We start from the raw sequence: 15,018 nt of genomic DNA, 5'->3' as shown, positions 1-15,018 counted from the left end.
TTCAGTTATAAAATGTTATATAAGCTGAGGTTTGCTATTAAGCATGAGATTTGAGGAGAATAAATAAAATATAAACATCTATCTATACAGACACAGGCTACTGCTCACAGTACACCTACCCATGGTTTGGGACCAAGAATAAATGGGAGCTTACAATTTTCAGGGTCAGATAGTTTCTCTAAAATGAGTATAATACGAGCAGGCAAAAGTTATACTCACTTCTGAGCCAAAGCGTCTGAAAGGCCCCTGCAGAAAGAAGGAAAATATGGGTTGTTTTTCCTTAGAGAAATAGTTTTAATAGGTGTTTAAAGTATAAAATTGAAACTTGCATTCTCTCTCAAACATATACATGTGAGTGTGTATTTATATCCTCAAACCTTTCTAATATTTCAGTTATAACTTATACATTCTGAGAGTTGCTTTTAAATATGATATTGACGGGGTATAAATTGAATAAATAAATAACATAAGAAATAAGCCATGTGTAGAGTCCCAAGAGTAAAGACAAGAAGATTCCCAAACTTCAATACAAGGAAGCAAAAGTTATACTTACTTCTGAACCAAACCATCTAGAAGGCCTCTGCAGAAAGAAGAAAAATATGGTTTTCTTTCTTGGAGAAATAGTTCTAATGTTTTTAATAGATTTAATTGGTATAAACGCAACTTTGCATTATCTCTCCTATAAGGATATCCATAGATATAGATAATATTTGTATGGATGATATTTGTGCATTTACGTGGATAGCGTTTATGCCTTCAATTTTTTCTTATATTTCAGTTATATAATAAGTAACATAAGCCGAGACAAAATGAAACATTAAACATCCATATATAGGTACAGGCTACTGCTCACAGTACACCTTCTTGGGAGCAAGAAGAAATGGGAGCTTACAATTTCCAGGGTCAGATAGTTTCTCTCAAATGAGTATAATACGAGCAGGCGAAAGTTATACTCACTTCTGAGCCAAAGCGTCTGAAAGGCCCCTGCAGAAAGAAGGAAAATATGGGTTATTTTTCCTTAGAGAAATAGTTTTAATAGGAGTTTAAAGTATAAAATTGAAACTTGCATTCTCTCTCAAACATATACATAGACATGTGTGAGTGTGTATTTATATCCTCAAACCTTTCTAATATTTCAGTTATAACTTATACATTCTGAGAGTTGCTTTTAAATATGATGTGGGCAGGGTATAAATTGAATAAATAAATAACATAAGAAATAAGCCATATGTAGAGTCCCAAATGTAAAGACAAGAAGATTCCCAAACTTCAATACAAGGAGGCAAAAGTTATACTCACTTCTAAGCCAAACCGTCTGGAAGGCCACTGCAGAAAGAAGAAAAATATGTTTTTCTTTCTTGGAGAAATAGTTCTAATGTTTTTAATAGTTTTAATTGATATAAATGCAACCTTGCATTCTCTCTCCTATAAGGATATCCATAGATGTAGATAATATTTGCAGAAAGAAGAAAAATATGTTTTTCTTTCTTGGAGAAATAGTTCTAATGTTTTTAATAGTTTTAATTGGTATAAATGCACCCTTGCATTCTCTCTCCTATAAGGATATCCATAGATGTAGATAATATTTGCGTGGATGATATTTGTGCATTTACGTGGATAATATTTATCCCTTCAATTTTTTTTCTTTTATTTCAGTTATATAATAAGTAACATAAGCCAAGGTTAAGTTAAGCCAAAATAAAATATCAAACATGCATATATAGACACAGGCTGCTACTCACAGTACACCTATTAAGGATTTGGGAACAAGAAGAAATGGGAGCGTACAATTTTCAGGGTCAGATAGTTTCTCTCAAATGAGTAAAATAGGAGTAGGCAAAAGTTATACTCACTTCTGAGCCATAGCGTCTAAAAAGGCCCTGCAAAAGAAAATATGGGTTATTTTTCTGAGAGAAATAATTTAAATAGGCATTTAAAATATAAAATTGAAACTGAATTCTCTCTCATTTCAGCATATACAATATCAGTGATAGTCAACCTGGTCCCTACCGCCCACTAGTGGGCATTCCAGTTTTCATGATGGGGGATAGGGTTTTGGTGGAACTCTGCTTTATAAATTTTATAAAGTAAAGTGACTTCCCTACTTTATAAATCACCATTACTGTGGAACCGGTGGGCGGTTAGAAAACTTTACTACTAACAGAGATACAAAAGTTGGCGGTAGGTATAAAAAGGTTGACTACCACTGATATACATAGACATGTGTGTGTGTGCATATTTATGATCACAATTCTTTCTTATATTTCAGTTATACAATAACATATACACTTTGAGAGTTGTTTTTAAGTCTGACATGGGCAGGATATAAATTGGAAGACCTAAAAGTAAAGACAAGAGGATCTCCAAAGTTTATTTAGATTGCACCTACTCCAGGTTTGGGAGAATCTACCCTTGAATGGGACCCTAGGATTTTCAAGGCTATTTATCTAGGGGGAGAGGGATTCTCTCAAATGAGTACAGTACGAGCAGGCGAAAGTTATACGCACTTCTGAGTCAAAGCGTCTGAAAGGCCCCTGCAGAAAGAAGGAAAACATGGATATTTTTTTCTTAGAGAAATAGTTTTAATAAGCATTTAAAGTATAAAATTGAAACTGAATTCTCTCTCATTCAAGCATACACAAAGACATGCCCGTGTGTATATTTGTACCCTCCAATCTTTCCTATATTTCAGTTATACAATAACTTATACACATTGCGAGTTGCTTTTAAGTCGGATATTGGCTGGATATCAATTAAATAAATAATAATAAATGGTCACATATACACTTAAAAGAAGAGACAACAAGATTCCTATAAGCTACACTTCAGAATGTATCTACCCCAGATTTGGGAGCATCTAGCCCTGAATGGGACCCTATGATTTTTTTTGGGGGGGGGAGGCTTCCCAGAAATATGTATAATATGAGCAGGCAAAACTCACTTCTGAGCCAAACCGTCTAAAAGGCCACTGTAGAAAGAAGAAAAATATGGAATTCTTTCTTGGAGAAATAGTTCTAATGTTTTTTAATAGTTTTAGATGGTATCAATGCAACCTCGCATTGTCTCTCATTGTCTCTCAAGCGCTTCCATAGATGTAGCTAATGTTTGTATGGATGATATTTGTGCATTTACGTGGATAATATTTATGCCTTCAATTTTTGCTTCTATTTCAGTTATATAATAAGTAACATAAGGTTAAGCCAAGCCAAAATAAAATATGAAACATCCATATACAGATACAGGTGTTTTGCTCACAGTACACCTATTAATGATTTGGGAACAAGAAGAAATGGGAGCGTACAATTTTCTGGGTCAGATAGTTCCTCTCAAATGAGTATAATAGAAGTAGGCAAAAGATATACTCACTTCTGAGCCAAAGCGTCTAAAAGGCCCCTGCAGAAAGAAGGAAAATATGGGTTATTTTTACTTAGAGAAATAGTTTAACAGATTAACAGAGTTGGAAGGGACCGTGTAGTTCATCTAGTTCAACCCCCCCACCCCAAACCAAGCAGGAGATCCTACACCATCTCTGACAAATAGCAGTCCAGTCTCTTCTTGAAAGCCTCCAGTGATGAAGCTCCCACAACTTCTGAAGGCAACTTCTGTTCCATGGGTTGATTGTTCTCACTGTCAGGAAACTTCTCCTGATTTCTAGGTTGAATCTCTCCTTGATCATTTTCCATCCATTATTCCTTGTCTGGCCTTTAGGTGCTTTGGAAAATAGATTGACCCCCCCTCCTCTCTGTAGCAGCCCCCCAAATATTGGAACACTACTATCAAGCCTCCCCTGGTCCATCTCTTCATGCGTAGTTTAATAGGTGTTTAAAGTATAAAATTGAAACTTGTATTCTCTCTCATTTAAGCATATTCATAGACACGTGTCTATGTGTGTGTGTGTGTGTGTGTGTGTGTGAGTGAGTGAGTGTGAGTGTGTGTGTGTGTGAGTGTGTGAGTGTGTGTGTCTGTGTGTGTACTTACACCCTCAAATCTTTCTTATATTTCAGTTATACAATAACTTACATACGGTGAGAGTTGCTTTTAAGTATGATATGGGCGGGGTATAAATTGAATAAATAACATAAGAAATAAGCCATATAGAGAGACCTAAAAGTAAAGATAAGAATATCTCCAAAGTTAAATGCAAACAGGCAAAAGTTATACTCACTTCTGAGCCAAACCGTCTAGGAGGCCACTGCAGGAAGAAGAAAAATATGGATTTCTTTCTTGGAGAAACAGTTCCAATGTTTTTAATAATTTTAATTGGTATAAATGCAGCCTTGCATTCTCTCTCATATAGGCAGATCCATGGATGTAGATAATATTTGTAGGGGTAAGATATTTGTGTGTTTATGTGGATAACACTTATGCCTTCATTTTTTTTCTTATATTTCAGTTATATAATAAGTTATGCAAGCTGAGGTTTGCTATTAAGCATGAGATTTGAGGCATATAAATAAAATATTAATGCATATACAGGCTACTGCCCACAGTACACCTACCCACGGTTTGGGAAGAAGAAAAAATGAGAGCCTACAATTTTCAGGGTCAGATAGTTTCTCTCAAATGAGTATAATACGAGCAGGCAAAAGTAATACTCACTTCTGAGCCAAAGCGACTTAAAAACCCCTGCAGAAAGAAGAAAAATATGGATTTTTTTTCTTAGAGAAATAGTTTCAATAGGCATTTAAAGTATAAAATTGAAACTTGCATTCTCTTTCATTCAAACATATATATAGGGGTGTGTCTGTGTGTGTGTGTGTGTGTGTGCACCTCTGTGTGAATGACATTTAACCCCTATAATCTTTCTGATATTTCAGTTGTACAATAAATTGTACAAATCCATAGTTCTTTTTGATGGTGGGATATGTTCTACATGCATGTAATAAATAATGTGTGTGTAGACTCAAATGTAAAGAAACATCTGAAATACCTAGTGTTCTGCACTAAAACTATACATATTTAGAAAGTCGAAGAATAAAAACAATGAAATAGAAAGACAAGCAGACATTTTTTTCAATGCTAAACTTGCCTGTCAGGTCTAAGCGTATAATATATCACAAAGAACAATATTAAGTAAGGCTAGAGCCTGGTGACATTTGAACTGCCAAATTGCCAGCAGTCAGCAGAAGTAGCCCGCAGTACTGCATTCTAACCACTGCGCCACTGTGGCTCTATAATTATCTATTAGGAAGACGGAGAATAGAAACAAAGAAATTTTTAGATGGTTTCAGGTTTCAGGTTTTATTTAATTTGCATGCCGCCCTATTCCCGAGAGACTCAGGGCGGCTAACAATCTGAAGGGGAGGGGGGTACAAAATAAAAATAAAAAGACAAACAATTTAAAATACAGCAACAGTCGTAACCTCGGATGGGGCTGGAAAATTCAACAGCCCCAGGCCTGCCGGAACAGCCAGGTCTTAGTTGCTTTGCGGAAGGCCAGAAGGGTGGTAAGGGTCCGGATCTCAACGGAGAGATCATTCCAGAGGGCCGGAGCAGCCACAGAGAAGGCCCTCCCCCGGGGAGTTGCCAGCCGACATTGGCCGGCAGATGGAATTCGGAGGAGGCCTAGTCTGTGGGATCTAATAGGTCTTTGGGAGGCTTAACAAGCTACTTTAAAAGAGGTTCTTGTTTCAGAGTATAGTACGGTACAGTTTATTTTCTTAATTAATGATAAGTAAATAAATGCACCAAATAAACCAATATAGTTGTAAATAAATAGTTGTAAGTAAATAAAATATGGATGAATGACCTCAAAATGCATGAAAACATTATTTTGGGTTGTCGGTCTGAAGCCCAACTGTTTTGGATGTAGTGTAGAAAATTGTGCGCAAACATATTCTCAGGGTATATTCCACAAAACCAAGATGGGGCCAACAGTGAATCAAAGCTCCATCTACTTTTTATGGATACGCCACCAAAAATGACATAAAACCAGGCAAAGCTTTGATCTCACAATCATGGCCTCAGTTTGGAGGTTTTTGTTTAGGCCTCGTAATAATGATCAACCTCTCCATGGTTTTCCCAAGGGGTTGTCTTAACCCACAATCTTCCTAGACGGGAATTAATTGGAACAGGATTTGGGAATCTCAGTGTATAAGCAGGGAACCTATTCCTCAACAAAGGCAAAGAAACTAAGAAGGTCATGGAGAAGAGTTGTGCGGTGGCCTAGAGGTTCAGCTCTCGCCTCACAATCAGGAGACTTGTGAGTTTGATCCTAGGTTGAGGCAGATATTTCTCTCTCTGGGCACAATGAGAATATATCTGCTGGGGGAGGAGGGACTTAGCATTGGTGACAGGAAGGGCATCCAGCCAATAAACTCTCAGCTCCATTGTCCAGATGCTACCCTGCAAAAGATTATGGGCTCATTTAAAAGAGGATGATGATGATGGAGAAGATGATACTTACAGGTGGAGGGAACTGTGGAATAGATTTTCCAAAATAAGGAAAGTCCCTGAAGCTAGGCTTCCCCTATAGAAATTCAAAGATGCATTACAAACCAGTTTTTTTCTGCAACAAAAAAAGGCAAAATATTTGGGGGTGTTCTAAGGAGACCCCACCACTAAATTCACACCCACGGAGAGCCTGAATATCCTTCCCAGGCGAAGCTTACAGACATCTCAAATAAGAGTAATAAATCAGATTTAGAATCTTCAATTTCTTTCCCCCTGAAAGCTGTAAATGACACCCACTGGGGTCGTGCCTAATTTTATCTTTACAACATCTGTAAGGAAAGATGCTAAGGGGTTACTTCTTTAGCAACTGCCTCAGATGGCGAGTTACAACAATGATGGAAAAAGTAGCTTTGCAATCATTGCCTGCATATAGAACTTTTCAAGCACCTTGGTCTCACGCTCACCATTACTTGTATTCATGGTCCTATATTAAAAAACTGGAAGCATAGTCCATTGGTCCTCTGATTTTTCACTTAGCTCTCATTTTACTTGCAGGTCCCAATTATGGTCATTAAATCAGGACTGCCCATACTAGTTTTCACATTATTTTTATTTTAACTGTTGTAGGATCTTGCAGCATCAAGGAATGAAGTGGGGATATCCCACGTGTCCGCCTTCCTTCTCTGACCTTGAGGTCTCCCTTTATGGAAATTCTCTGGGGCTATACTTCACAGTGTACCTACCTAAAGATCTACCCCTGAATGGGATCTGGGGTGGGCTTCAAAAAATTTAGCAATGGGCTCTCTGCCTGGTTGCTGAATGGGCGTGGCCATGATGGGTGAAGCCTAGTAGGCTTTCTGCATTACAGTGGGGGGCGTTTTCACCTTCCCCATGCTCCGGAGGCTTTTTTTGAGCCTCCGGGAGGGCAAAAACAGCCTCCTCTGGGCTCCAGAACCCTCTGGAGACCAGAACTTCCGGGAGCCCATTTTTCACCCTCTCCAAGCTTCCACACAGGCCCTGTTCTTACCTGGCATCTGAAATGGGCTGTGTGGAGACTCCTGGGAGGGTTGGGGTGGGAGGGGCCAGGCAGGGTAGGATTTGCAGGTTTGCCAAACTGGGCAAATCCTTAGCTAGAGGATTGCCCAAACCCATGGGAACACGCAGCAGCCCACCACTCCTGAATGGGACCCTGCAATTTTCAGAGTCAGATAGTTTTGGGGGTGGTTCTCTCAGCCAGGTATAATATGAGCATGCAAAGGTAACACTCACTTCTGAACCCCAGCGTCTAAAAGGCCACTGCCAAAAGAAGAAAAAATATGATGGTTTTTTTTTTTTTTTTTTAGGAAACAGTTTTAATAGTTTGAAGTTAATAGCATTTGTATGCTGCCCAATCCCGTGAGACTCCGGGCGGCTAACAATTCAGCAAATCAAAAAAACAGAAGAAGAGGAAAGAAAAGATAGATTTAAAAAACACATCATGCACTCCATTCTGAGTGGGGCTGGACCATATTTTGGGGTCAACAGCCAGGTTTTAATGGCTTTACGGAAGGCCGGGAAAGTGGGAAGGGTCCGGATTTTAAATGGTGCAAATGTCAGCCTACATTCTCGATCATGGATGTGCTGGCATGATATCTATGTCCTCAAAACTTATTTCAGTTGCCCAATAACTTATATAAGCTAACCCATATGGAGGTGTACCGCCTGCAACCTACCACTGACCAAGACACACAGAATGCACAGAAGCATAATAAATAAATTAATTAAATAAGTGCCACTGAAGTGGTACTTATTTATCTACTCACATTTGCATACTTTCCAGCTGCTAGGTTGACAGGACTAGATTCATCTCTCCTTGAATGGGACCATAGGATTGTAGGGGTTTTCACTTTCTTATTATGGTTTTTTTTTTAAAGTGTCTTTGATTGTAAGATTCTTCAGCAGCAAGGAATGAAGTGGGGATATTCCAGATGTTTGCCTTCCTTCTCTATTCTCAAGGAATTACTGTCTCCCCCTTTCTACGCACCCCCCCCCCAAGGCTACACTTCACAAAACACCTACCCCAGATTTGAGAGGATCTACCCCTGAATGGGACCCTAGGATTTTCAAGGCCAGTTAGTTTTGGGGATTCTCTCAAATGAATACAATATGAGCAGGCAAAAGTTATACTCACTTCTGAGCCAAAACGTCTAAAAGGCCACTGCAGAAAGAAGGGAGTTCAAATGTTTTTAAAAGTTTTAATGGTTATAAATGCAAGCTTGCATTCTCTCTCTTATATACATAAATGTGGATGTGTTTATGTACACTTTGTCGCATAATATTTATGCCTTCAATTTTTTTCTTATATTTCAGTTATATAATACATTATATAAGCCAAGGGCTGCTTTTAAGCATGATATTTCAGGGATATAAATTAAATAAATAAACTAATAAATATCCATATATATGTAGACAACTCACAGTACACCGATCCCTGATTTGGGAAGAAGACTAAATGGAAGCCTACAATTTTCAGGGACAGATAGTTTCTCTCAAATGAGTATAATACGAGTAGGCAAAAGCTATACTCACTCTTGAGCCAAAACGTCTAAAAGACCCCTGCAGAAAGAAGAAAAACAAGGATTTCTTTCTTTATGAAATACCTTTAATAGATGTTTAAATGGTATATATACACAAGCTTGCATATTGAAACAGAACTGAGCCTGTGTGGGCAGGGTGCCTATTCTTCAACAAAAAATCAAAGAAAATAAGAAGGCCGTGCCGAAGATCATACTCACAGATGGAGAGTTTTGTGGAATGGAGTTTCCGAAAAGAACCTCATCCCTGAAGCCAAAGTTCTCCTACAGAAATTCAAAATTATATTACAAACCAATCTTTTCTGAAGCCAGAGTCTGGGAAGGGATTCAAGGAGACTCACAACTAAACACACACAGAGAGAGGGGGGGGAGGGAGAGGGAGAGGGAGGGAGGGAGGGAGGGGGAGGGAGGGAGGGAGGGAGGGGAGAGAGAGAGAGAGAGAGAGAGAGAGAGAGAGAGAGAGAGAGAGAGAGAGAGAGAGAGAGAGAGAGAGAGAGAGAGAGAGAGAGAGAGAGAGAGAACGCTCCTTGATATCCTTACTAGGCGAGACCCTTAAATATCCCAGATACTAATAAATAATGTTTACATTCTGCATTGCCTCTGAAAGAGATAAGTAGCATACACTGGGATCTTGCCTGATTTTATCCTTACAAATTGCTACAGGTAGTCCTTACTTGGTGACTTCACTAGACAGTGAGTTACAACAAGGATGAAATGCAGCTTTGCGGCAATCATCCGTGTTAACAATCTTCCTTGCATGTTTCTCTTCGCCACATGTTTGCCATTAGTTGTGGTTAATACACATTGTCTTATTTCAAATCATAGTCCCAGGCATATAATTTCACTTAGCAATCCGTTTGCTTGCCAGTCCCAATTCCCGTCATTAAATGAGAACTACCTGTACTAGTTTTTACATTACTCTTCTTCATGTAAAAGTGGGTCTTGGTTATACTGGTTATAAGATCTTTCAGAATTTCTCATATCCGTCTTCCACTTCACAGCAATTCCCCCCCGAGGCAGATCTTCCTCAAATTTGGAATCATCTACCCCTGAATGGAACCCCACAAGTTTGGGGGCGGTTCTTCCAAATGATATAAATATGAGCAGGCAAACATTATACTCACTGCTGAATCAAAGTGCCTAAAAGACCACTGAAGAAAGAAGAAAATGATTTCTTTCTTGGTGAAATGGTGTTAATACAGATTTAAATGTGTAAAGTTGAAACTCGGGTTCTCTTTCCTATATATAAGTCTATGCATAGATATTGGTGAGTGTGCATAATATTTAGGACTTCGGATCTTTTCTTAAATTTCAATTCTGTAATAAACTAAAGAAGCTGAGAGTTGCTTTTAAGTGTGAGATGGGCTTTGGGCCGCATATAAATTTAATCAGTAAAATAATAAATAGAATAGAATAATAGAGTTGGAAGGGACCTTGGAGGTCTTCTAGTCCAACCCCCTGCTCAGGCAGGAACTCCCATACCATTTCAGACAAATGATTGTCCAGCCTCTTCTTAACCATCTATAAACCCAAATGGAAAAAGATTCCACGGGGCTGCTCTTCACAATATCTATCCCAGATGTGGAAGCAGAGCAGATGGGGCCCTAAAAACCATGTAGAAGGTTATCTCAAATAGGTATAATTTGAACAGGCAAAGGTTATACTCACTGTTGAGTCAAAGGATCTCAGAATCCACTACAGAAAAAAGAAAAACATGGATTTCTTTCTTGGTGAAATAGCTTTAAGCGATATTTAATCAGCGTAAAATACAAATTATTTCTCATATAGGCATATACATACACATGGATCTGTGCGCATTATATTTATGCCCCCAAATCTTTTGTTATGTTTCTGTTGCATGATAATTAATATAACCAAGAGTTTCTTTTAAGTATGTGATGGGTAGCAGATACATCTCTTACATAAATAAAATGAAATATTAAATATACATATATGGAGTTGAAGTACTTTAACCTAAATAGATAAGATTTTCCATAAACAGCTACAATATTTAGGAAAATGGGGAGCAGAGAAAGTGAAATACACACACAGAGCCAGGCATATATTTTTTAAAGTGTTAACCAAGACTTCCAGATCTAAGAGGTTAATTTCTCACTAAAAAAACGATACTAAGCAACAAAAGAAAAAAAGAAAGGGGAAAAAATGGAAAAGGAAAATTTAAAAGCTTTAAAAGAGAAAGATCTTTTCCAAAGATGTTGGTTTATTTCATTTATTAGTTTCTTAATAAGTAAGTAAGTAAAAGCATCAAGTATATCATTTCTAAATTAAAAATATACAGTATATGAACAAGTGACTTCGAAATGGATGAAAACATTCTTTTGGGCTGTGGGGCTGTTTTGAATGCAGTAGAGTGAATTGTGAGCATGGATAGCAATAGCAATAGCAATAGCAGTTAGACTTATATACCGCTTCATAGGGCTTTCAGCCCTCTCTAAGCGGTTTACAGAGTCAGCATATCGCCCCCACAATCTGGGTCCTCATTTCACCCACCTCGGAAGGATGGAAGGCTGAGTCAACCTTGAGCCGGGGAGATTAGAACCGCTGAACTGCAGATAACAGTCAGCTGAAGTGGCCTGCAGTACTGCACCCTAACCCCTGCACCACCTCGGATACTGTATCTTCAAGGTATGTCAAGATTTGGGGTATGGTGATCAAAGCTCCATCTATTTTTTTGTATGCGTGTTGCACAAACAATGCATGTAAAAAGAAGGGAAGCTTTGATCACACTCTATGTACAGGTTCAGGGTACTGTATATCATAGATTACAGAAACGCTGTAGCCCTAGAACCCGGGGTAAAAAAGTAAAGGTTCCCCTCGCACATATGTTCTAGTTGTTCTCGACTCTAGGGGGCAGTGCTCATCTCCGTTTCAAAGCCAAAGAGCCAGCGCTGTCTGAGGACATCTCCATGGTCATGTGGCTGAATGCCAAAGACACACAGAGCACTGTTACCTCCCCACCAGAGGTGGGTTCCTACTGGTTTGCACCAGTTCGGTAGAACCGGTTCATCAAATCTACCGAACCAGTTAGAAGAGGTTCCACCAGTGGACCCGGAAAGCAGGCCACACCTACAGAAGAGGTTCCAAAAATTTTTGAAACCCACCATTACTTCCCACCAAAGGTGGTCCCTATTTTTCTACTTGCATTTTTACATGCTTTTGAATTGCTAGGTTAGCAGAAGCTGGGACAAGTCATGGGAGCTCACTCTGTTATACGACGCTAGGGATTCAAACTACCGAATTGCTGACCTACAGGTGGATCATAGTTTTCAGAAACACTGTAGCCCTGGGACCCAGGGTTCCCTACAGAAATTCAGAAATACATTTATAAACCTGTTCTTTCTCCAACAAAGAAAAATAAGTTTCTGTGAGGAGGTTCAGAGGAACTCCCATATGCTTGTCCTTAATTTCATTTGTGTAGGAAACTAAAGTTCTGAAACTAATGATTTCCCTTAGGATCAGTTCTGACCATGATCAGCCTTTGGGTGAGCAAGGTATGAAATATGAAGCTTGGCTGTGTCATGTTGGAAGACGGATAGGATTTGACCAACTGGCTACCCCTTTGTGTTTTTGTGATCTCATTTCCCAGCTTGAGTTCTGACAGCTGTCAGAAGTATCAAAATACATTAAAACAAGAAAGCATTTTACTTACTGGTGGTGGAAGATCTGAACTATATTGCTGCAAGGGAAAAATAATAATCACCCGTTATGTTATCTTGTTTTAGCCTGTTAACAATCAAACCATTATAAAACATAGTCAGGTAAAGATAAAGGTTTCCCTTGTCCAGTCATGACCAACTCCAGAGGCCAGTGCCCATCTCCGTTTCTTAGCTGCAGGAGACAGTGTTGTCCAAAAACACTTCTGTGGGCATGTGGCCAGCATGACTATATACTGAGGTGGACTAAATTGCTGTTAGCTTCCCAACAAAGTGATACCTATTGATCTACTCACAGATGCATGCAATTCCCTTTTGAATCGGTTTCAAACAAGATCTCCTTTGTATAAGGAAAAGGTAAAGGTTCCCCTCACACATATGTGCTAGTCGTTCCTGACTCTATGGGATGGTGCTCATCTCTGTTTCAAAGCTGAAGAGCCAGTGCTGTCCAAAGACAGTCTCCGTGGTCATGTAGCTGACATGACTAAATGCCAAAGGCGCATGGAACACTGTTACCTTCCCACAAAAGTGGTCCCTATTTTTCTACTTGCCTTTTTACATGCTTTCAAACTGGCAGGAGGTGGGACAAGTAACGGGAGCTTACTCTGTCACGTGCCACTAGGGATTCGAACCGCCGAACTGCCCACCTTTCTGATTGACAAGCTCAGTGTCTTAGCCACTGAGCCACCACGTCCCTTTCTTCTCTTTATAGCATTACACAACTATATTTGTTATGTCTAGGATTTCAGTAGGACCAGAGAGTGACCTGTTTAGTCTGGGATTAACCCCCAGAGATTTCTCTGCCCACCCTCATGTTACCTTTTCTAAAATGCAGGTTTCGTCTCACCTGAGCATCTGTGCTGAGCACAGAAATCAGCAAGGCCACCCCCACGAAGAACTTCATTTTTCTCAGCTGGAGGTTTCGTTCCCCAGCTGAGAAAGTGTCCTAAGTAGGAATGGGTGGGTTGAGGATGGGTTTTTATTGATATATCCGTACAAGCCAGACTGCCCAAACTGAAAGCAGCAATTGATGATACCTTCAAATTATCTTATCAGTTGAGAAAGGTCAGAAGGATTAATTTATCAATGGAAGCATCTAGTGCCAACTGAAACATTTGTCTATCCTTTATATTATTTTTCTGATAATGAATTCGACTGGCAGGAAAATATTGATGAAAGGTCACCTTCTAATTGATCTGATGCCACGCAAAGTGGCCAAATTTCTGAAAGGCCATTTGTGGTTCAAAACTTTTTTCCTGGTTGGCCTCATCCTTTATCTTATCTTTGTCCCATCTTTTGCTTATATTATATTATATGTGATTTATTTTCATTCTTACTGGGGGGAAGATTTGAGGGGAGGGGAGATTCTTTTGCCAATTTCCATGCACCTGTTTTCAATATCTGCATTATCGTATGATTATGTATCATCAAGTCAGTGTCAACCATAAGTAGCCATATAGGTAGAAATTCTCCAGGACAATTGTCCCTACCTTGGTCCTTGAAATCTTACAATGTGGCACTCATCACCCCAATTCCTAGCAATGGATGAAGATCCCAAATAGAAGAATTTGATCCTAGTCATTTATGCCCCAAGTGAGAACTCTGGTTTAATTTTTGGAGGGGCTAATCTGTTAATTTTGGTTTCTTTTTTCTAGGCTGCCTATAGCAGTGATGGCTAATCTTCTTGACAACAGCATGGGTGCCCACAGAGAGGGTTCTGTGTGCCACCTCTGGCACGTAACATGGGTTTGCCATCACGGGCCTATAGTCTTCTCAGACAGTTTTTCCAACACCAAAGCTCAAATGTGTCAAGATTCGTTTTATTCTGCTTCTCCAAAGACCAATTTTTTTCTCCTCCTTCCAGAGAATGTCACAGGAAATACCATTTCATGCACTAATCTGATCTTTGTTGGAATAGACACATGCCAGGATATCCAAATATCTATTCAGTGGCCTTCATTGCTTCCATACCAGTGGTGGGATTCAGCCAGTTTGCACCTATTCGGGAGAACCGGTTGTTAACTTTCTAAGAGGTTCAGAGAACCGGTTTTTGGAAGAAATCTTTTGTTTTTTTCCACTTTCCAGGGCTAATCCTGTAAGGAAGGCAGGAAGGAAACATTCTGGTGTTGTTCCAGCCTAATCTTTATTGCCCTGCTTACAGAAACTGCCTCTCCGGTTAACCCTTATTACACTTGTCACAGCTAAGGCAAAGTGCCCATCGACCTGAGTAATGTTGAGTTGGCCTCGCCCACATGGTCACATCACCACTAAGCCCCACCTATACACCTGGTCATTAGGACAGAGAACCGGTTTGTTAAATTATTTGAAACCCACCAAGTGCTAAGCTGTGTTAGATCTCTTGAATGTTTGTTCATCAT

At 39.3% G+C, this 15,018-nt stretch overlaps 1 protein-coding gene across 1 annotated transcript in view; it reads right to left on the bottom strand.

Moving 5' to 3' along the window:
• The window catches only part of LOC148042997 (uncharacterized), a 17,448-nt gene extending 3,855 nt beyond the window's left edge, over positions 1–13,593 (bottom strand). Inside the window, exons 1-11 of the mRNA XM_087727995.1 lie at positions 13,488–13,593; positions 12,637–12,663; positions 10,635–10,661; positions 9,168–9,230; positions 8,962–8,988; positions 8,564–8,590; positions 7,663–7,689; positions 6,407–6,469; positions 4,600–4,626; positions 4,166–4,192; positions 3,367–3,393 (exon numbers count right to left, since the gene is read on the bottom strand). Of these exons, the coding sequence (XP_087584121.1) occupies positions 3,367–3,393; positions 4,166–4,192; positions 4,600–4,626; positions 6,407–6,469; positions 7,663–7,689; positions 8,564–8,590; positions 8,962–8,988; positions 9,168–9,230; positions 10,635–10,661; positions 12,637–12,663; positions 13,488–13,544 (399 nt within the window). The 5' untranslated portion in view covers positions 13,545–13,593. The remainder of the gene's footprint in view (positions 1–3,366; positions 3,394–4,165; positions 4,193–4,599; positions 4,627–6,406; positions 6,470–7,662; positions 7,690–8,563; positions 8,591–8,961; positions 8,989–9,167; positions 9,231–10,634; positions 10,662–12,636; positions 12,664–13,487) is intronic.
• Positions 13,594–15,018: the final 1,425 nt, after the last annotated feature.

Source organism: Thamnophis sirtalis, unplaced genomic scaffold, assembly GCF_051295495.1.
Source record: "Thamnophis sirtalis isolate CommonGarterSnake01/CBP01778 unplaced genomic scaffold, rThaSir2_p1.2 scaffold_13, whole genome shotgun sequence".
NCBI lineage: Eukaryota > Metazoa > Chordata > Lepidosauria > Squamata > Natricidae > Thamnophis > Thamnophis sirtalis.
Note: the sequence above shows the minus strand (reverse complement) of the source record. Positions and strands in the feature narration are given on the sequence as shown.